Source organism: Scophthalmus maximus, chromosome 8, assembly GCF_022379125.1.
Source record: "Scophthalmus maximus strain ysfricsl-2021 chromosome 8, ASM2237912v1, whole genome shotgun sequence".
In the NCBI taxonomy this organism is placed as follows: Eukaryota; Metazoa; Chordata; class Actinopteri; order Pleuronectiformes; family Scophthalmidae; genus Scophthalmus; species Scophthalmus maximus.
This window is the reverse complement of record NC_061522.1, coordinates 16,909,474-16,931,089: the sequence shown is the minus strand read 5'-3', so window position 1 is coordinate 16,931,089 and position 21,616 is coordinate 16,909,474. Positions and strand designations below refer to the sequence as shown.

At 42.2% G+C, this 21,616-nt stretch overlaps 2 protein-coding genes across 3 annotated transcripts; both read right to left on the bottom strand.

The window, feature by feature from the left end:
* LOC118313108 (long-chain fatty acid transport protein 1) lies at window positions 1-6,804 on the bottom strand. 2 transcript variants are annotated; one of them, XM_035638373.2, is made up of 14 exons: window positions 6,547-6,804; window positions 6,262-6,439; window positions 5,958-6,096; window positions 5,596-5,851; window positions 4,425-4,589; window positions 3,492-3,561; window positions 3,118-3,209; window positions 2,404-2,513; window positions 2,047-2,256; window positions 1,828-1,951; window positions 1,590-1,727; window positions 847-1,011; window positions 601-747; window positions 1-519 (listed from the first exon to the last, which is right to left on the bottom strand). In XM_035638373.2, the coding sequence occupies exons 2-14, from the start codon at window positions 6,429-6,431 to the stop codon at window positions 362-364; spliced, it is 1,944 nt and encodes a 647-aa protein (XP_035494266.1). In that variant the 5' UTR covers window positions 6,432-6,439; window positions 6,547-6,804; the 3' UTR covers window positions 1-361. The 2 variants fall into 2 exon arrangements, with proteins under 2 accessions (XP_035494266.1, XP_035494265.1); XM_035638372.2 differs by having other exon boundaries at window positions 4,425-4,592; window positions 6,547-6,801.
* Window positions 6,805-7,429: 625 nt separating this feature from the next.
* LOC118312634 (adhesion G protein-coupled receptor E5) lies at window positions 7,430-20,217 on the bottom strand. Its single transcript, XM_035637412.2, has 17 exons — window positions 19,864-20,217; window positions 17,349-17,423; window positions 16,811-16,957; window positions 16,601-16,732; window positions 15,507-15,650; window positions 15,063-15,106; window positions 14,693-14,803; window positions 14,383-14,536; window positions 14,099-14,218; window positions 13,792-13,991; window positions 13,473-13,640; window positions 12,996-13,190; window positions 12,159-12,376; window positions 11,787-11,945; window positions 11,113-11,293; window positions 10,765-10,866; window positions 7,430-10,353 (listed from the first exon to the last, which is right to left on the bottom strand). Exons 1-17 carry the CDS (start codon window positions 19,895-19,897, stop codon window positions 10,312-10,314), a joined length of 2,226 nt encoding a protein of 741 aa, XP_035493305.1. The 5' UTR covers window positions 19,898-20,217; the 3' UTR covers window positions 7,430-10,311.
* Window positions 20,218-21,616: the final 1,399 nt, after the last annotated feature.

The following is a 21,616-nucleotide window of genomic DNA, read 5'->3' as shown; positions in this document are numbered from 1 at the left end:
TCTATTCAAGAACTCCATTTATTGTGAGAAATGTGATAACATATACATTTTACAGGCACTTATCAATATCATAAATGTTTTTAAATTATACTACATTTTAACAACAGAGGCGAGTGATGTAAAACTATTGATGTTTTCTTTTATTCAAATGATATTAACTTAGCCCTTAGTTTGTTTTTTAAATGTATTTTCCAGAATATGGAATTAAGAACAAAAGTAACAGTAAAAGTAACACTATTTAGAAAGATGTAGTCATTACTAAAGCCCTAGAAATACAGTACATCTGTGTATTTCCTCTTTCTTTCCCCTTTGAAATATACAGTACAAACCATTCATTCCTGTGTATCTCATAAATATAATCTCATAGACACACCTCTCCCTCCATGATGGCATCGTACAGTTCATCAGTAACAGGCTCGTAACATCCAGCACGACTGTTCAGGAAATAAATAGTTTCACTCATGTCTTGTGGCTTGTATCCTTCTCTCTTCAGCCGCATCTTCTGGATTTTGAATGTACCTGTGGGAAAAAGTTTTAAAAAAATAAGTTGACTCAACTTTTTTAAAGTGTGTCTTCACATGTCCTCGCCATGTTTCTTACCTGTCGTGTCAACAGATGGCATGAGCCGAAGGAAGACGGGGCGTGCGTAGGAGGGCAGGGCCTTCTTTACAGCAATCAAGAATGCAGCAAGGTCAAACGGGCCTCCTGCATGAGCTATTGCTGCCATGCCAGCCTTTCCCTCCACGCCTGCACACAGAAGGACCAGTGACGTAATGAGCAGACGACAACATCATTTACCACCCACATTAAGCTGTTAATCATTTTTTGTTGTTGTCTCATCTGTACCTGGTACTGAAACTCCATAGACAGCTACATCAGAGTGTCCTAGCAGGCCACTGAGGACGCCCTCCACCTCGGTGGTGGAGACATTCTCCCCTCGCCACCGAAACGTGTCGCCGCTGCGGTCTCTGAAATACATGTAGCCGTACTCATCCATCACCAGCACGTCACCTGAAACACAGACAAGGACGGAAATAAACACAATCATCACCATCCTCAGCATCACCCCTGGAGGGGATTATGGAGCGAGTAGGCTGAAGGTCAAGTCTGTTGGGATGATGATTCACTGTGCCGTTCGATTTCTGACAAACCAGGATAAGAAGTCTTGAGAAATTGTGGCAATTATGAGCTTAATTAAAGGTTTATCATGAGCAATGACTTTGCCGAAGTGAAACATAATGTCTCCTATATAACGTCCTCACTGTGTCTGTGGCTATTTGTATCTGTTGTCCTCTGTGTTTTGTGCGTCTGTGGGGTAACCAAGTCCTTTTCAAGGGATAAATAATGGTATCATCTCCGTTAATCATCATAGGGACCTGGAGCCTATCCCATTATGAACTGAAGAAGGCGGGAAACACTGTCATCAGTCTCATCAGTGTGACCTTCCTTCTCCGGGCGATTTAAAGTCTCCAATGTCTGGACTTTGTGAAGAAAGATGTATGACCACAAAAAAAGCTGGAAATCAAACCCACACAGTCCATCATCATCATCATTCTGACTGTATGTTAGAGAGATGGAATAAAACATGCCCGAGACGTAAGCAGAGTCTCCCATCCCGAAGACGTTGTAAGCTAGTTTCTGATTAGTGGAATCCTGATCAGCATAGCCATCAAATCTCCTGAGCGGATCAGTGTGGTTGATGCTGCCCACCAGCATACCTGGCTCACCTGCAGAGAGACAGAGATGGGAGGAGAGGAAAGAGAACATTTTGGTACATTCATAATACATTGTATGTTTATTTGAAGCTTTGTGTGGGTGTGTCCTCACCCGGCAGACAAGGTATACAGAGTCCCTGTGAATCCCTGAGCAACTTCCCGTTCTCCTGCACCCTGACCAGTCTGATGGGGTAAAAGTCGGGCAGGATGCGACTGTTGAAGCCACACGCCCCCACCTGGATGTGTGAAAACACATGAACATGAGATGAAATGAAGCTGAAAAGACTTGAATGCTGAAGTCATTGCAGAGAACGCGTACACATAAACACACCTTTCCATCTATGTTGATCAGGCTGCAGTTGCACTCGGTGGCACCGTAAAATTCTCCAACTCTTAAGATTCTGAATCTCTGGACAAACTCCTCCCACACAGAGGGACGGAGGCCGTTACCAACTGCAACTCGGACTCTGTGATTTGCCTCAGATGGGCGGACTGGCTGAGCCAACAGGTAACGGCAGATCTCGCCGATGTACTGGATTACCTGGACATGCAAACAAAGACAAAAAGAAAATTCATCACAAGTTTTTTTCTTTTCTTTTCCTCTTTCTTTCTTTTCAAAAAACAAACCAGTCTGTATAGATTGAAGTGAATCAACATGGACACGTTTACTGTGACAGTGAACACCCACAGTGCAGTTGTGTTTAACACAGTCGTCCCAAAAGTGACTGGCAGAGAACTTCCTCCTGATGACAACAGTCAAACCAAAGAGCAGACACTGGCCTACACACATGATGGTACCTGTAAACATCAACACACACACACACACACACACATAGTATAAAAGCTTAAAATGTGTTTCAGTAAAGATGTTGAGCCAGACGTTACTACTTATCTAAGGAACAGACATAAGACAATATGACATGTTTATTGCAAATCAATAATATATACCATGGAGATAAGGATACACTATGAGAACTTCTGGTATGACTCATTTCGAAAGCAGTAGTTGGAAATTACTGGGCATAGTAACATAGTTAATGTAAAAGATGATTAATCTGACACAAAAGTACCCTAATGATAGTGTGATAATGTCAGTGATGTTGTTTCAGTGACGACAGCATCAATATACCAACCGCATGGTTTTTATAATTATGATAGCACAATGATATTATAGTATCATATTTCAGTGGTATAGCACAATGTGTTTGTAATGGGATGGGATGATGGTCAATTTTTTTGTTCCATATTGTACAGTATATGAAAAACCTCTAAAATGTTGTTTTATCAAGAGGACCGGGTCTTGGTGTGGGGAGTCAGGAATATCTGTCACTGAATATACGATAATATGACTCGTTAAAAACAGGGAAAAGAAGGAGTAAGATGAAACATGAGAGAGGCCTACCTGCAGAATGATACAGGGGAAGGCAGTTGTAAATAATGTCATCATGTCGTAGGCCAAAAGAGTAGAAACCAAAGGCAGCGATTCGAAAATACCTAAAAAGAAAGATGGAATAGATGGACACTCATCGTCCCTATACTTCATCTCTTCTCATCAGGAGACCCAAGTCTAATTGAAACACTTGTAACGGCAGTTGTAACTCAGTAATTCTGGTGTCATTATTTTAATTTTTATAATGATCCTTTATGTGTTGTTGTTAACAGATACAGGGTGGAAAAAATGTCTGGGAAATTATCAGCGTTGATAACTTGCTCAGTTTATCCATCAACATTGGTCTAGTGTGAGCGCCATTAAATCATAATCATAGATAAACTCACCGACTGTGCACCACTACAGCTGCCTTTGGCATCCCTGTTGTACCAGAGGTGTAGATGTAAAAGAGTCTGTCTGCAAGGAGACAGACATAAAACCCACATGTTAGGAGCTGATTTTCATAAGGAATTTTAAAAATGCGTTTCAACTTCATGCTTTGTCTTTTGTGAATTTGCCAGTGTTTCAGGTGTGTGGTATGCACCCGGACTCCCCTATCATTCCGTAACATGTTTCTGTCTCTCCTAACATACACAGACAGAGCAAGCAAAGACTTGTAGGGTATCAACTTAGGAATGTCATTTAATAACACTGACAAAACAATAGTATAAAAGATAAGCAAATCCATACAAGAAAAGGGAATGCATCTAATACATCATCTAAATAACTCAAGAGTGAAGTTTAATGTGATTTAATCGTCAAATAAAAACAAAAATATTGTACGATAAAATTTGATGTAAACATTTTTTTAAAGAATCTACAACTACATAATGTGGCACACGAAGGTTGATGTAGTGATATGTAAGATGTGATATGCACACTTGTGTTGTGGGAGTTCGGGTGTCCCACATTTTTGTTGATTCGCACATTAACTGTGGATGGAGTTACACGGACAAAGCTGTCGTGCTTTTGTTTTACCCAAAGTAATTTTTCTAGTTAAGGTTCGGAGAAACCTGCCTTACAATATCTTTCACAATAAACTTTAACGCATATGTGATACAATGTTTCTGAGTTGATGATTTATTTGACAGCGGTATTTACATGCAAGAGCAACCTCCAGGCTCACAAGTGGACCAAAGAGTGAAATCTGGCAGTGTGCAGTTTACCCTGGCAGGCAAAGACTTGCTAAGGAGAAGAAGATGTTGCAATTAAAAGTGTTTTACACAAAACAACACAGTCATACCCAGACATCTATGCACATACGCTCCACAGGCCCTCACCATTAAACTCCTTCCTCATTGTGTAGTTTGTCGAGTGTTTGGGTGAACTGGCCAGCAGGGCGTCGAGATTGTGGACATGGAGGCTGCGAGGCTTCACCTCCTCCTGCTGCTCACCGCTGCTGAACAAAGCCATGTTGGGCTGCAGAGAGCTGCTCACCTCGGACACTGCTTCAGTGTGACCAGAAATTCAATGTTACAAATCCAGAAATAACATGCGGGCACAAATCTTTGCATTAACTGAGCAGCAGTGGCAGAATACATTCAACTTTGCCTTGATTACATTTTCTGTTCATTTAAAGATGCAGCAGATGACTTTCATGCCCCTAGTGGTTCCAGGTGGTATTGTTGTTTTGTCGTAAAGATGCCGCAGTGACACTCAGTTCTCCAGGGGAAGTTGTCGACACCACTTTGGAGATAATGGAGGAGGAGAAAGAAACACGTACACTGAAGCTCCTACTTTGTTTTCTGGCTCCTAGAGGCTAACTCCTCTCAATGCCAGCAGCCTGAAAACAACTGTAAAAATCCCAATTGGAACAAATAACTCTGAGAGAAACGTCCGGTAGTATTAATAAATAGGCTTGTCGTGTTACTTAACGTTCACAAACTAAATGTCATTTTTGATGCCTCTCGAGTCCCGGAGCTCTCTCCACTGAGTGAATGTCCGTCAGAGGTTCACTCTTGTTTTATCTCTTTTTCCATCACTCGCCTTCTTCGCGGGCTTTTGTTCCCTCCGTCAATGGGATTCTTTGTCTCTTGTGAGGTTGAGTTGTTTTTGTCAATTCCGCTGTTTCACCGTCTGCCATTTCCACCACTGTGGATAGATAGCGGGACTATTGCTATTCTCTTTCTTGTTTTGGTTACGCAATGGGTGACCCAGTTCCTTTGTGCTGGAAATTCACTCGTCATTTTTCGTAGAAAACCGCGTCCCCGTGGCCAAGAGAGTAACATGGTGAAGGTAAAGCTTGTAGGAGAACAGTATAAGCTCGCATGTTGTTGCCTTTTTTCTATCGGCCTTACACCGCACAATCAGTGCTAACATCATCATAATGACAAGTTTAAGCCCAAAAAGTTGTCTATTTCCACTTGAATTATCAAAATGCATACCAGCTATAAACCTCTATACTGTATATCTATACTCACAGCATGTCTATCGTTCATGCTCTGTTCCTACCTTCCGTCAGCTCCGTCCCAAACACCATTGCCCGAGCACCGGACACACTGACACAGTGCAGTAGTGAGTGCTGTCGAAGGTTGTGGTTGATGAGTGCGGCCTCTACACCGACCATAGCGAGGCCCAACCACAGAGCCACCACCAGAGGCCGGCTCTCCATGTACAAGGCCACCACATCACCCTCAGCCCAGCCTTGTGCCAGCACCCAGTGTGCCACTGCGTGGCATTGCTCCTGCAGAACCCTGAAACTCCAAACCTGGAACAAAAAAATACGAATGAAAAAGCAAGCTGTATTGAGGATGACTGAGAGCAGGTTCTGTGGAGGTGGTGATTCTTTTTTGAAATCCGTTAAAGGTCCTCACCTCTCCCGTGGCCTCATAGATCAAGGCGGGTTTGTCTGGGTGCCGTGTCACTATCTGGGCAAACAGGGTGGGGATAGTGCTTCTATTTCGCAGATTTCGGTACATGGAAAACCTCACCCGCAATATGACAACCAGGCACCTTTTACACAGGGAGAGGAAGAGAAGGTTAGTTAGTTAAAAGGTTAGTTAGAAGGTTAGAAAGTAAAAAAAAAAAAGGACTAGAGTAGAAAGCAGGATGACAAATGAGTAGCTGTCAAATATAACGCTGGGAGAAACACACATGTACATGCATATCACTGCTTACATCATGTCTCTTTTGATGGTGCATAGAGCTACATGAATGAACTTCCAGGAGCCCCTCCAGGCAATACACATCCCCAGCCCCACCAACAGCCCACAGAGCCAGGGCAGGGACAGCAACTTCACAGCCCCCAAAACACCGAGGAGCACTATGACACCACTGATCGGCTGCATACCGTGATCTGTGGGGATACAAGCAGTCACTCCATGCACTGATGCGACCCAAACAAATAGATAACATAGCATTATGATTGGGTGAGAGGAACCAAGAAATAAAGAAAAGACCTACCAGCAGCGGTGGGCTCTGCAGCTCCTCCACAGGTCCTGATAAATGTCAAACTTAACTTTACTGTCTTGCCACAGTGAGACCTGCCGCTCAGACTCAAGCTATCAGACGCTCGCAGAGCGCTTGTCAGAGACAAAATGCCTGATAAGTGGCAGCACGCAGCAGAGAGCAGCACAGGTTACAGCCCATGAACTCCTGCGTCAGTGTGGTAATGCTCCTGTGTTAGTCAGAGTGTGATTCATTACCCCGGGGGCAAACTGTGGTAGAGTCCGAGTTTTAGACTAGAAAATGCAATTGATTTAGAAATTGAGGTGGGATTGCTCGCTCCTGGAAAAGCCTATGCTGAATTGCGTTCCTGCCTGCTTCATTACACCTCAATTACTGCCATAAATATGTAGGGAGTGGATGTGGAAAAAGTGGGAAAAATATGCCTTGTTTATTTGCTATGATATCCTCGCAATTTAGCATAATTTGTTTGTGAGTTTGTGTGTGTGTGTGTGTGTGTGTGTATGTTTTGTGTGTGTGTGTGTGTGTGTGTGTGTGTGTGTGTGTGTGTGTGTATGGAGTCAGCTAGAAGTCACAAACTAACTTTTACTGCCAAATGTCCTTGACTAAAACTAAATTAAAACGGAATAATATAAGTATGAATGAAGTATGTGTGTGTGTGTGTGTGTGTGTGTGTGTGTTGCTATCTGTGATTCAAATTTACAATTTATTCTGAAGGTAGACTCACTGAGCCAGTTTCTATATATATTCTATAAGTTAAAATGAAATACAGTAAATTTACTGACAATACTACAGAGAAAAAAAATACTTTCTGTCTGTGTATGTAGACTGTCTATCTGCTAGGGACTGATATCAATAAACCACACACAGATTTTTCATATGAAGAAGAAGTCGATTTTTTTAATGAAATTCCTGCTGCATTTTTTAAAGAAAACATAACCAAAACTAAACACAGTAGAAAAATAGGTTCATATATGGTCAAACTGGAACATATATAGTTAATTCTAACAATAATATTCTTACATTCATACATTCACAACATGCTGCACATTGCATGTATTAGCTTTTTCACATACAAATTTTTTTTGCACTGCATGAATAATCGATATCGATGGTCATGATACCGTTACCAGTCACACTTCAGAACCAAATAACGGTATAGTTCCAATCTACATAGAAGGGATGTTAACCAAGGTCTTAACACGAAAGGGGGAAAACAATTTAGATATAAACAGACAGTATAGGATGATACCAATCACATAAAAAGACTCATTTGAAATATAAAATATCAAAAATACATTCTAAAGATCAATGTCTTTTAGATGATCCGATCAATTTCTACATAGTAGGATATGTAATAATTTAAATAAAACTGATGGCTTTATTACAAAATTGAATCTGTTGTAGTTCTGTAAGTGAGACTGGGTTATTCCATGCACCATGTGAGGGAAGATGTGCTGGACGATCATTTTGACAGAGAAAAAGTGCAATAGAATAAGAAAACTAATAATAAAACTCCCATTTGTACAACTCAACCTCAAAATAGTTGAAGTTCTCATTTCAGTGAGATCTTACAGTCACTGACAGGCTCATTATTATAACAAGAACATTTTATTCCATAAACAATTTGATTGCAGGAAGCTGCAGGCTTATCAGAGGGGTGGGTCTTGTTTTTGTGAATTGTCCAAGCAGTTATTTTGGACTAGATTTGTTTTCTCTGTTCACAATTTCAAGAATTTAAAAAGCTTCACGTCTGAAGACACCAATGGAAAAAGGCACAGCTCAACTGCAAGCCAAGATAGACCATCAAAAAGTAAAAGCCACAAGTGCTTTTAAAAAGCATCACTTATTTTGTTTAAAATCCAGAAACAACAGACATTCTGCATACTCCTCGCAGAAGGAATATGAAGGACCATCAGAGGCACTTAATGTCAGTCAGTCGTTTCTCACCATTACAGCATATTGTTAAATACAGTACATGGAAACACATATTTTCTGTGAAGCTCCCATTACAAAAAAGCTCAGCCACCCTTCTTTTTTTCTTCTTTTTTTTTACATAAAGTCTTCATATAAAATACAGTGCAAACTGCATGCTCAAGCTTTAAACATATTTTCTTGTAGCCTACATAATGTACACTTCATAGTCTGCACTTGGAAATAAATACATCTACATCAGTGTCACTTTGGACCACTCCAATGGGAATACAGCCTGTATTAAAACAGTGATATGTTCTGGCTGAACCGATAAGCTACTACAATATTTTACTTTTACTTATAGAGTTCCTGAATAAACCCTTCTCGGAGTCGGTTTACTTTTTGCCTACTGTAACACTAACAACATTTAAAGCAAAAACTTATACCAAAAATAAAAGTTCAGTCATTATCAATGCAAAATTATCAGCGGGGAAAATGGGTAATATAATGAGGAATAAATGCCAGACTTTGTGTTGCACACTGTTGAAGGTGTGTTGGAGAGAAGGACAATGAACAAACCGTTATCTATCATGGATAAACCCTGCCCGTCCTCTCCACCACACACTGGACAGGCAGCGGAGCTCCTTCTCCAATAGACTCATTGAGCCTCGCTGTCACAAAGACCGTTACAGGAAATCTGACAGATAGACTCTGGACTCTGTTTAAACTAAACTAAAACAAAAATCACGGCACATTTGCACCTTCATGTTACCATGTTCCTCTGCACGCTACTGGTAACTGACTGTACTACTGCACTATTCCTACTATTAATACTTTATATCTATTATCCTTTTTCTATATGTTTTTGTATATATTGTGTATATATTTAAAGTGTGGTGTGTGAAAACAGCTGCTGTAACACCGGAATTTCCCAGCTTGGGATAAATAGAGTACCTATCTATCTATCTATCTATCTATCTATCTATCTATCTATCTATCCATCTATCTATCTATCTATCTATGATGATACTTATACTGTTAGATTTAGAATAGTGGGTTTCGAGGGGCTCAAAACTTTGCCCATTGACTTCGGTAGGATGTAACTACTGATACAAGTTTGATGTGTGTTTAAAGCAGCGGTGCCCAACATGTTTGCCTCTTGACCCATTTACAGCCGAGCCATAGAGCGACCCCCTGGTGCAGGGGGTTCTGTCTTGGTGACTTTAGAGGCCTGAACAGATAAAAACTCCCAGGTGTACCACAAGAAAAAAAAAGTAATATGTGAGAAAATGGAAAAAATAAATAAACACACGATTTGGTGTACCATGTTGTGACAAACTAAATGATATGAGTGGAAATACAGGGTGACAATGCCTCCAGCCATAGGACATGATGGGGGTCACTGAATGGTTTCATGAGCTTGAGAATCATATGGATTCATATGTCATGGCCTTTGCAATTAAACATCTGTGGGAGATTCTGGACTAGCGTCCTAGACAGTGTCTTCACCGTTATTATCAAAACACCAAATGAGAAGATATCTTTTGGAAGAATTGTGTCCTTCCCTCCAGTACAGTTCAGAGACTAGTAGAATTAAAGGGACCTTGAGGATGGTCCTCAATTTGGCTATTCCTTTAATGTTGTCGCCGTCTTTTTTCCTAGTGTGTTCATTTTTGTCACAACTCAGGTTGATAAAAAACACTGGTTTTACAGCAAAACCAGAGCTTAAACTGAGATTAAGGTGAATAAGTAATGTCTGAATTTTTATTTCATATCAAAATCCTTCAAATCAGGGCTAACTTAGCTCTTAGCATTATCTCCTTGGAGAGGAATAAAAGACCAAGCCCTTTATATCCGGGATTCTCCGGTGCTACGCCCATTTCCAGAACCCTGAAAAAAACAGAAATAACACACATTAGAAAAATGGTCTGCAGTGGTGAAAAAAAAGCACTGGGACTTTGCCCAAATATCCCCATTGTGGGATGAATAAAGGTATATCTTATCTTATCTTAAAAAAGTAGCATTACCTTAATGTAAAAATGCCCTGACCCTACCAGCAAAATATAATATCGTATTGAAATTGTCAAAATATCCAAAGTAAAAGTAGCCATTATGAAATGTTACACTGCTACATTATTCTATAACATTATTATATATTATATCATATTGGATTTAAATGGCCGACGCATTCACTTACAGCTGTTCAAGGTGAAGCTAATTCCAACACCTACACTTACAGAAGTTGAGTGAATGTGTTTATGACTTGGAGATAGTGACTGAGTGTGATCGCCCCGTGCTTACTCGTGACTGACTACTGGAGGGATTGGTGCTGCTGAAGTCTGAGTATCTCTTCTTCTGTGGCGTGCAGATGCAGGAGAGGAAATGTGTGTACTCCTCTCTCACCTGCAGAGGGCAGCAGAACATCAGGGGTATAAAAGTCCATTGCTGGAAACTCATATTAATGTAATCTAGTCTCTGATGTCATAACACACACACACACACACACACACACACACACACAGTTGTATCTCTATCTAAACCTAACCTTAACCATCACAACTACATACCCAACCCCAGCCCTTTCCTGAACCTAATACTATCTATAACACTCTTATCTCTTCATCATTCATCTTATCTACTGTATCCTACCTGTTTAGACAGGAGGCAGTGCAGGATGAACACCAGCGCCCCCTGTATGCTGTTCAGGAGAGTGAAGATATATGGCGCCACGGTTGCGGTATGTGTGGCGCCCTCCTGGAACAGCAAGGCCCCAAACACCCACATCAGACCCAGTATACACATCTGGGCTATAGCTGTCACTGTGAATGCTCTGCAGAAGATAAGGGGGAAAGGGCAACAGATAGAGAATCAAAGGAAAGATTACCATGAGCTCAGACAACAAAAGGCAAATCAGTAACCATTGCAGTGTCTGGAAAAAACCCCTGAAGAGTGAAGGCGAGAGAGAAAAGGGGCATTGGTGCTCATTGAAGTATCCGGAGGACAGAGATGTTTTCTTATTCACTTCATCAACAATTTATCTATCAAGCTTTCATCATAATGAGTTCATTTTCTCAATTCCCTGGAAAAAACAGAACATTGTTGATCGATTTTACATTGTTGTCTGTGCCTGGAGTAAAACCATAGCATGCTGTACATAGATAGAAAATTCAATAACAATAAAGCCTCTTATGTCTTATGGCTGTTTGGTTGCGCTGTCGAGCGGGTGTGGGTATTACAGTATTACTTCACACATTGCAACTGTAAGAGAGGACGCTTAAAAACCACAGTTTATCTCACACAGGAAATCCAACACAAAGACTTACTTGATTTTGTGTAGCTGGGAGAGCTCTGGGTTGAGGCTGGTGAACTTCTGGGCGAGCTTCCAAACAGTGATGGTGAAGAACAAGACATTGACGATGATGATGAAGCACACGGGGCCAAGGAAGCTCCAGATGAGGCCATCTTTCAGAGACAGCCAGCAGCTAGTGAGGAGGAAGGTAAAGCATGTGCATGACGAGGTGTTCTGCACATCACAGACACAGACGACAGGTCTATGCAATCCACTGATGTAATCACTAGCACACAACAAAGCATGCAGACACACACGCACACTCTTTCTGTGTACCTTAGTTGCTCTCTTTCACACACCACGCAGACAGTTGCTGTTTTCACACAATTCATCTTTGCACACTCACAGCTGGTCAGAGCCGTATCCCTCTGGTCTGATGGTAGCAGATATAATGACGATGACAAGGGGCGTCCCGTAACCCCAGACAAATAGGTAGAGAGGGCGAATGGTGGCGTTGAACACCAGGACCACCATTCGGTAGAGCTGCACACCTTCCAACAACATCCAGGTGAAGACTGCCAAGAAGAAGTAATGGAGCATCGCCGCAACAAACCGGCAGGCGCCCTGTGGTGAAAGGTCCGAGAGGAAGGAGATCAGGAGTCAAAAGTCTTTGTCACAGCATTCACTATGAAATATAAAAAATAGGTCATATGCTGTTGGATGATTTATTCTATAAAACTGCCCCATCATTTACAATCTGAGTGAAATTCTTAAGTAACTACTGTGAGACATACGGTGGTGTGAAAAGGTCATTCTGAAATGTTGTGGAGAGAAAATATAAAGTGGCATAAAATTGAAATACTGTATACAGCTCCCCAAAACTATACTTTAACACATCAACTGGATAAGACACCGGTTTTATTTGTGTTGATTCATTATTCAAACTGCCTATATTGCCCAGTTTTGGATATTTCACTTGACCGTTTGAACCTCAATTTTTGGGGGGTCTTTTTTTTGTGCCTCTAGATGACCACAATCTTATTTCATTGTAATAGGGTAAGAAGTCAAGTTTGAGGTTACAGAAGTGGTTCTGATATTACAGCAATACAGCAGGAAGGTGAGTGGAATAGATCCACCCAATGTAAACATTTGAATGAAACTACATTCTTATCGATAACAACATCAACGGTCAGATTTGTGCGCTGCACATTGCTGAAGGTAGTATTCACTTCTACAAACGTACCACAGGTTGAGTTTGAGAAATGCCAGCCAGAAAGATGATGTCAGCAAATAAGAGGCAGATGCAGAGGTGCAGGTGGATGGTGGTGCGCGTCCCTTGTATGGAGCGGCAGAACATGAATGTCAGGATGCTCAGCATCAGACACACTATGGAGACGATCAGCCCGATCTTGTTCACCAAGTCGAGCCCGAAAGTGTCCTATACAAGAGGAGAAGTGTCAGATCCTGGTGTGATTAGCTGAACTCAAAAGCTAATGATTTACACTGTTAAGTGTGTTTACAATGACATAATAAGTGAGTGAGGGAGATGCAAGTATTATTATAGTGTACAGTGTGTGTGTGTGTGTGTGTGTGTGTGTGTGTGTGTGTGTGTGTGTGTGTGTGTGTGTTTGTTTGTGTGTTTGCGTGTGTGTTTGCATGTGTGTGTGTGTGTGTTGCGTGTGTGTTTGCGTGTGTGTGCGTGTGTGTGTGTGTGTGTTACCTTTACGGGGTACAGGGCCACGAGCACAGCGAAGCTGCTTAGATGTTCACATCTGCACACCGTGTGTGTGGCGTTGGAGTGCTGTTCATAGCAACCATCTGTGGACCAGGCCTCTCTCTCATTCCAGTAGGCACAAATGTATCTCACCTCAGGGAACTCCTCTGGGACCTAGTACACAAACCAGAACCACTATGTCACAGGCAGACTATGTTTTATTCACAACTTCCTATTCCATTACTCATAACCGTTTTAACCGTGAGGATTGAAACACTCTGATAGAAGAAGGAGCACACTTAGTCGATGGGACAGGTGGGCCTACCTCGAGATGTTTGAGTGTGATGTTGACAGAGCTGCTCAGATTTTGAGTAGAGGGATTCGAGACCACGACAGAAACGACTCTGGAGACGACCTGGAAGGAGGGATCTACGCCATCTTTTTCATGTCCCTTGAGCTCCTCAAAAGACCTGTTGACGGAGATCTTCAGGTTCTTGTAGCTCAACAATGCAGCCATAGCAAAGCCTGAGAAAGACAAAAAGGAATGTGACCGTGTTTCATGTGCATGAAAGTTGTTGTGACTTATTTGTCAGAAGTGCAGACAACACAAAATGAGAGAAGAAGGCTTTTACCAGGGTATGTTCCCGTCCCCGTCGCCGTTTCCCAGTCAGTGTTGAGTGTTGCGTTCTCATTGGTCAAATGGATTGGTCCAGTGGGTCGTGTTTTTCCCCTTTGAACAGCAATCTCTGCATCTGTTCAACCAAGTCACTAATTTTAAATTCAAATATCAAAGTGCACAATTAAAGCTAACTTCCAGGAACCTTTCCACTTTCATTTATTCAGCACATCATTTGAGGGTAACGGCCAGTGTGTTGAATACTTTTATGTTAAGAACTGTGCTCAAGGAGACTGTTACCTGTCTCAGTGGTCTCTATCTTGGTGTAGTTGTTTCTGAGCTGAGGACCAATTAACCTAATGGAGTTTTCCACTGTACTGAGCAACAGGCTCACATCCTCACCGCTGTCCAGATGACCAGGGGACAGGATGGCCTCAGTCGCTGTGAAAAGTTTCTGTTGCAGAAAGGAGTGGGGTTTAAGAATATTGTGTGTGTGTGTGTGTGTGTGTGTGTGTGTGTGTGTGTGTGTGTGTGTGTGTGTGTGTGTGTGTGTGTGTGTGTGCATGTGTGTGCGTGTGTGTGTGTGTGTGTGTGTGTCTGATTTTCTGACCTCCAGTAGCGCCTCTCCATCAGCCGTCGCTTCACCAGCAGCACTTTGAGTAGACAGAGCCAAGCAGCTGTTCCTCATCATGGACAAAATATTTGCCAAGCCTCCGAGCGCCTGAGAGACAGAGACAGAGAGAATAATGAGACCGTTCAGCTTGCCCTATACCAAATCTCACATACGCTAAACCCTACAGGGCCACATGGTGGTCTGACAAATATTAGATAAAGGAAATTAGTAGCAGGACACTTGACCCCTGGGATGCTTGGACAATTTAACTGACCCTGCGTGTAAAGTTGCCTAAAGGGGATGAATGCAAAAATAGATCCTCTATAAAAACCTTAACACATTTTCCCATTATGCTCATGCAGCTTACCTTTGCAGGTCGACTATCAGCGCTGAAGCTGTCACAGTCGAGCTCTGGAGGGGACAGAGTGAAACATTACACTACGTGAGTTTGATACTTCATCACAGGATGGACGGCAAGCAAAAGGGGCGTCGGTACAGTCTGCACAGCAGAGAACCCGCACTGAAAAGAGACACGCTGTTATCTTGTGAGGCACACACCACAAGAGTATTGTGAATCAAATGATTCACCATGAAGAGCAGACGACAGGCATTCACAGCAATGAGGAAACTGCGTCAACACGACCCGTCAGCTACAATGGCATCTGTGTTAGCAAGCTTATGCGAGGAGGTATGTGAACATGAAGAGGCTAAGTGTGAGGAATACGAAGAAATGAAGTCCAAAAAAAAAAAAGGCACATTAACTATGAAATAAAGTCCACGCAGAGGAACCTGTGGATATGCCGGTACCAACCTGAACACGGCGTGCTGTTGGTGCCGTAATTGGTGTATCCTTTCGGACACTTGCACCAGTAACTCCCATTGATGTTCTTACACGTGCCTTTCTCTCCACAGATGTCCTCTTCGTTGATTTCAGCTGCCTCGCATTCATTTATGTCTGTGTAAGCATAAAGAGCGAGAGATTTAAGTATTGAGTGACCAGTCACAGACCAATCAGGATATAGCATCTTTCTTTAGCCTATAATAGAACATAATAGAACAGACATTAATCTATCTGGGGCACAACCGTTTGAGTCTTTCGGCTCTGCCAAGAGGATCTTGAGGATCTTGTTCTGAACTCTCCTGGGAAGCAGTGTTGTGAGATTTCGTTTGGCAATTAGAACTAACAAGAGGCAGGAGATAGCTTTGTGGTTGGGGTTCAGGGTACATGGATATATAATAGCTGAATCTTGTTAAAAAAAAAACAACACAATATTTGTGGAACCAGAAGTAGGAGCAGGGGGGCGGGTCTCGTCCACTAAGCGCCCACCTACACCTGAAACCATGCATCGATTGGACAGCAATAGCTGTCAATCACGCTGTCTCCACGCTCTATCGTGTGCGGTGCTTTATCATCTATTTTTCTCTAAATGAGACCTTCATTTACAAAATGAAGATCATGCTGTATTGGAGATGTTACCAAAACCCTAAAGGTGCATAGCGTATTTGTGTAAGCATTTACTGTTAAGGTCTCAGTAGACTCCAAACAAAGTACACCTGACATCCAAACACTTTTTATTTCCATGTTTTGACTATGTTAGTGTTATGCTTATTATGTGTCATTGTTAAAATGAAGGTGACTAATGTGACACCAGGTATGAAATTCCTTTCAGCTGTTGTCGGGGACAGCGCAGTCACTTTGCCACTGCCACTGCCACTTTAATTTGGATTCAGCCACAACAAGTCATGTAAAATGTGCATAATAAATGGAATTGCTGTCAGAAACGCTTCCTGGCTACATACTGCCATTCCAATCTCCCACAAATAACTGTTTGTGAAACTCCCAGCACAGCACCACACGCCGCGTGACGGAAGATGTGCGGTAACACAAAAGTGGACACTGCTCACCTCTGCAGTCTCCTGGCGTACTGCTGGCGTTGATGTAACCAAGGAGGCAGGTGCACTTGTAGCTCCCAATCAGGTTCATGCAATTGGCCGTACGGCCGCAGATTCCGACATCATCCGTACACTCGTTTTTATCTGACAGAGTGAAGAGGGATGTCAAAATGAATGGAGAGTCAAGTCACTGGTCACACACACACACACACGCATGCTCACCTTGGCACTGTCCACTTAGCCCTGTGAACGTAACGTCTCCTTCAAGGTTCGTAAAGCCAGTCTCGCACTGACAGAAGAAGCTGCCCAAAGTGTTCGAGCAGTTTGTGTGATCCCCACATGATCTTAGGTCTTTGCACTCATCAAGATCTATAGATTTGTGTACAAAAACAAAAGGCTCAGAGGGCAAGAAATGATAAAACATGCTATTTTAAGCCATCTCTAATCTCTTTTCTTCTCTTTTTTCTTCTACCTCCTCTGTCCACTCATGATCACCAGTCTGAGATTACAGCCCTGCCATCAGGGACAAGAAATTGTATTTATTTGAGCTGCTTGCTTTAAATTGTGGTGATCTCAGAACTGAAACCCCTTCAGCTATTGTTTTCATTGTGATCTGCCCTGAATTTGAGTGTTGCTAAAATGCCTAAAAAGGAAAGAACAATTGAACTTTCATAAAAAAAAGGTTATTATAAATAACCTCCAGTATAAACTCCAGTGAAAGAGGAGGTGGTAGAAATCAAAAGTCATTGCAGATTATTACCAACACATTCTCTGCCTTCTGAGGTGAAGCCCAGGTCACAATCAGAGAAACATTTCCCGAGCATACATGTTAATCCTGCAGGGAAAGAGAGAGAGAGAGAGGCATGTTAGTTTCCATTTACAATTAAAGATAACTCTCATAATGATGAGGAAGACACGGTATCCATGAGCAACCACACCTGCTCTTTTTGTTCACCTTGTTTCAGCCAGGCAGGTTAAGTGCCACTTTCCAAACCCCCCAAATTCACACTCACACCGTAAACATGCAAGCAGTTATAGTGCTCCCCTTTTCATATGCATGTGCACACCCCTGCTTTAATCGCAAAATGTGATTAAAAAAAAAATCCCCAGAAAAGGTAATTCATGGTCAACAGCAGAACCATTTGTCCCCCATGGGGGTTTCGATCATCAGCCACTGTAGGAAGGAAAAATGACAGAATACAGCGTTACATACAGCGCTGGAAATATGGAGCAACAGCAGGATTGTGTATTGTGTTACACAATAATTAAAACACTTTGGGTTTTGATGAAGTGATTTTACCCTCAGTTTGGGTCACCATTGAAATCCATTGCAACTGCTGTAACTTTGATGTGTTCATCTGTACATGGCCGACGGTGCCTCTCGTGCTCACGCTCCATGATTGACGACGAAGGCTTGTTTGCTGCAGTGCGCAGCCTTTCAATTGTGTTTTTTTCGTGTGTTTTGTGTGATTTTGTGCTCTTCCTCCTCCTAAACTCCACACATGACCCCGCCGCCTGCACACCAGTTCGCACACACACGATAGCAGACACACGTCAGTCACATTTCTTTCTTTTTTTTAACTTCAGTCCCTGGTCGGGCAGAAAACAGCACCCGCTGCATATGGTGTAAGTCAAACCTCCGAGCTCCCTCTCCTGGTTCCCCTTCCTTCAAATCACAATGAGGCCACTGTTGTAGTGTGAGGGGGCCGGGGCCCCCACAGAAACACCACTTCAGGAAAACCAGACAGAGTTTGTCAGTGACAGTGAGTGTTTCAAAACAGTGTGATTGAATCTAACTTCACGACCAGATGACTGCAGACAGGAACAAGGCCTGACTTTATGCGCAGCTGAGTTTCGTTCTTCGTCTGCCACAGAAACTGTCTCTTCTGTGTCACATTTCTTTGTCAGCTGCGTGTTGCATTACTCTCTGTCTGTCTGTCTCTCCTCCTGCTGCTTTGGGCACTGCAGAAAGTGGAAGTTTTAAATTTAGCAAAAAGTTTTTTAAGATTGAAGGTAACTGAAGATTTCATTGATTTATTGAAAAAACTACAACCTAGGTCACTAGCAGCCATTCTGACTGCTATACATGTAATCTAACAAAGTCACTCGACACAGTGCTGTTACATTATAAAAACCTAATAATGTATTAATTATTAGCTAATTATTAAAAACATTAAATATTGTCAATTGTCTCATACTGTGTTTCCTTAAACCACTCTTTCAGACTCCACAACATTGTAGTGAGAACTGAATTATTGTTAAGCTTTTATTGACCTTTGACCTTTGCTAATTCATTATCAATACTGTATGTACTTTGAGATTGCTTTTTGCAATGAAAAGTGCTCTATAAATGCAATTTATTATTATTATTATTATTATTATTGTCTTGTAGCCACAAACTGGGCTTCCTATAGGTCATAGCCAAAACGTCTTAATCCCAAAATATATTATGTAATATTTGGGCAGAGTTAGTTGCCTATTTACGAATCTTGCGGTTGCACAGTGGGATCATATAGTCCTACCTTTGGTTAGGAAAACAAACTGTGACATTATTTCATAAAATCCACCAATAAATGAACAGAACAGTCGCCCATCATAGTACTTATGTAGTTTGTACAAAATAAATAATGTCACATAACATGGTAGTTTTGCATATGGAATGGTATATGAAATTACTGTATGTCCGACATAGTGCACGTTGGTGTGTTAATAATAACATGGTCAACATACAGTAAATTGTAGCCTACAGTATAGTGGTTTAGCTATTTGTGATGGTGGTTTGTTAAAAAAAAAAAAATGAAACAAACCATTGGATTTGACAAAAACAGACGTAGCTCGCCGAGGCACTGCGTGTGTGTGTGTGTGTGTGTGTGTTACTTTGACTGCTGGACGAGCTGCTCTGACTGACCTGGTGAGTGCAGTGTGGTGACAGAGGCTCTCACCACACAGCAGCCACCCTGACCTCCAACCTCACGTCACAGCTGTAAACACTGCTGCACAGCACTCAAGGTCTGACAGGGTTAACATTGACCAGTGATGATAGTGGCCATAACAGCAGTTCAGTTTATTCAAAAGTGAGAAATTCTGAAATGCAGGCTATTCTACTGAAAGGACACAAAAAGTAGAAGTACATCAGCTGACAGTGACACAATGTCCAAACTTCCCTCTATTTTGCATCATACACACATTCGGGCACACAGGAACACACACACACACACACACACACACACACACACACAAAATCACGCTCACTCTCCTCGCATTGATAGACTTACCAAGAAGGAGTAGTTGCTTCTTTCCAAACCCCATGTCAAAGGCAGACAGTATTCCACACAGGTGATGACGTTATTTGAACAACGAATGAAATGTAGATCTGGTCGGTGTCCAAGCAGTAAGAGTTGCGGTCATCTCACCCAAAAACTCGAGAGGGATATCAGGATTGTCTCTTCACTTCACTGGGGTCCAAGGTCAACAAAATCCACAAAGTACACGAGCAAAAAGAAACACCCTAAAAAGTCAAAAAGCAGAAGATAAATCTTGGTTGTAGAGGATATTTATATGTGTGGCAGGAAAATAACAGTGAACCTTCACCAGCTTTCTTCCTCTCTTTCTGATTCAGATTCAGTCTGAGCACGCCCTGCCCCCCCCCCCTCTTGCTCTCCCTCTCTCTCTCTCTCTCTCCCTCCCTCTCTCTCTCTCTCTCTCTCCCTCTCTCCCTCCCTCTCTCTCTCTCTCTCTCTCTCCCTCTCTCTCTCTCTCTCTCTCTCTCTCTCTTTTGCCTTCTCTCACCGTTTGCCACCTTCACTTATTGGTGTGGCCCAGTTTCCCCTCTCACAGCACTCTTTCTTGCTCTTTTCTCTCACTCCGTATCTTTCCATGTGAACACGTTTCTCACACTGCCACCGTATCACATTGCAAGCACAAAACCCCCCTCTGTCTGCACGCCTTTCACATTTTCCTCTCCGCTCCAGTGGCCTCTATTCCAGGAGCTCTCATGAGAGACAGAAAAAGAGAGGAGGGGGGTGAACAGAGACCGAAGAGAGGGCGATGACTAACACTCAATCTAAACAGCTGCTGCTTTACTTGAGTTTTGCCAGTAAGTAATCTTATATCCGCTCCCCCCAATTCCAACTCAATCTCCTTCTCTTTTCCACCTAAATATTCAGCAGTACCAGTGACGATCCTTCTGCACTTTCTCACAGAAATGACGTGTGTGAGTGTGTGTGTGTGTGTGTGTGTGTGTGGTTACTTTAGTTTGCCATGTGCTGGGTGAGTCAAAATTCACTAAGCCCAATCTGTCTCAGTTGTGTCTCTCAAACACCAAAATAGATTACAGTGATAATGCAGATTTACCACAGAAGTTCTTTCTGTCATCTTTATTTTTCTGTCATCTGTTGGTTTTTGTGCCTGTAAGTGTCGATGTGCTTTTATCATCTTTAGCTAGGTTAAAGGATCCTAAGCAATTGTGTTTTTGTCCATCATTTTGGCATGGCAGACTTATAAACCAATGTCCACGGGCCTCAGCTCTTTGTTAACTTCTCCAGAAATATGTATGTGTGAGCCTAGACCTTTTTTTATTACAGTAAGGCACCGGGCCTTTGTGAGGTAGTTGTTGGTCATTTTGGACTGATGATTGAATTACAGTTTTTCGCAAATGTCGAAAAACAATACTCCTCAATCAAAACCCTGTCATCTTACATCAAAACCAAACTTTTGCCTTCAGGCATCACACAAAAGCCACCAAATTCACACACATCACAAAATGCCATTAAACGCTGGTGAGAAAGATGCAAGGACAGCAGTCAAGATGGAAGGAGGATACGGCGTCAGACAACTGAGAGGACAGTCAACATAACACACTTAGTGTGTTTAGATGATATGAGTGTCAGTTGTCCCGGTTACCATACAGCATTCAGAAAAAAGCATGTAGCCTGCCACATTTCCTTGAGGTGACGTGATACGGGCGATAGGTGTAGTGAGTTTACATGTGGGGTCGTCGGAGTGGTTCGTCCATCAGCTTCCACCAGT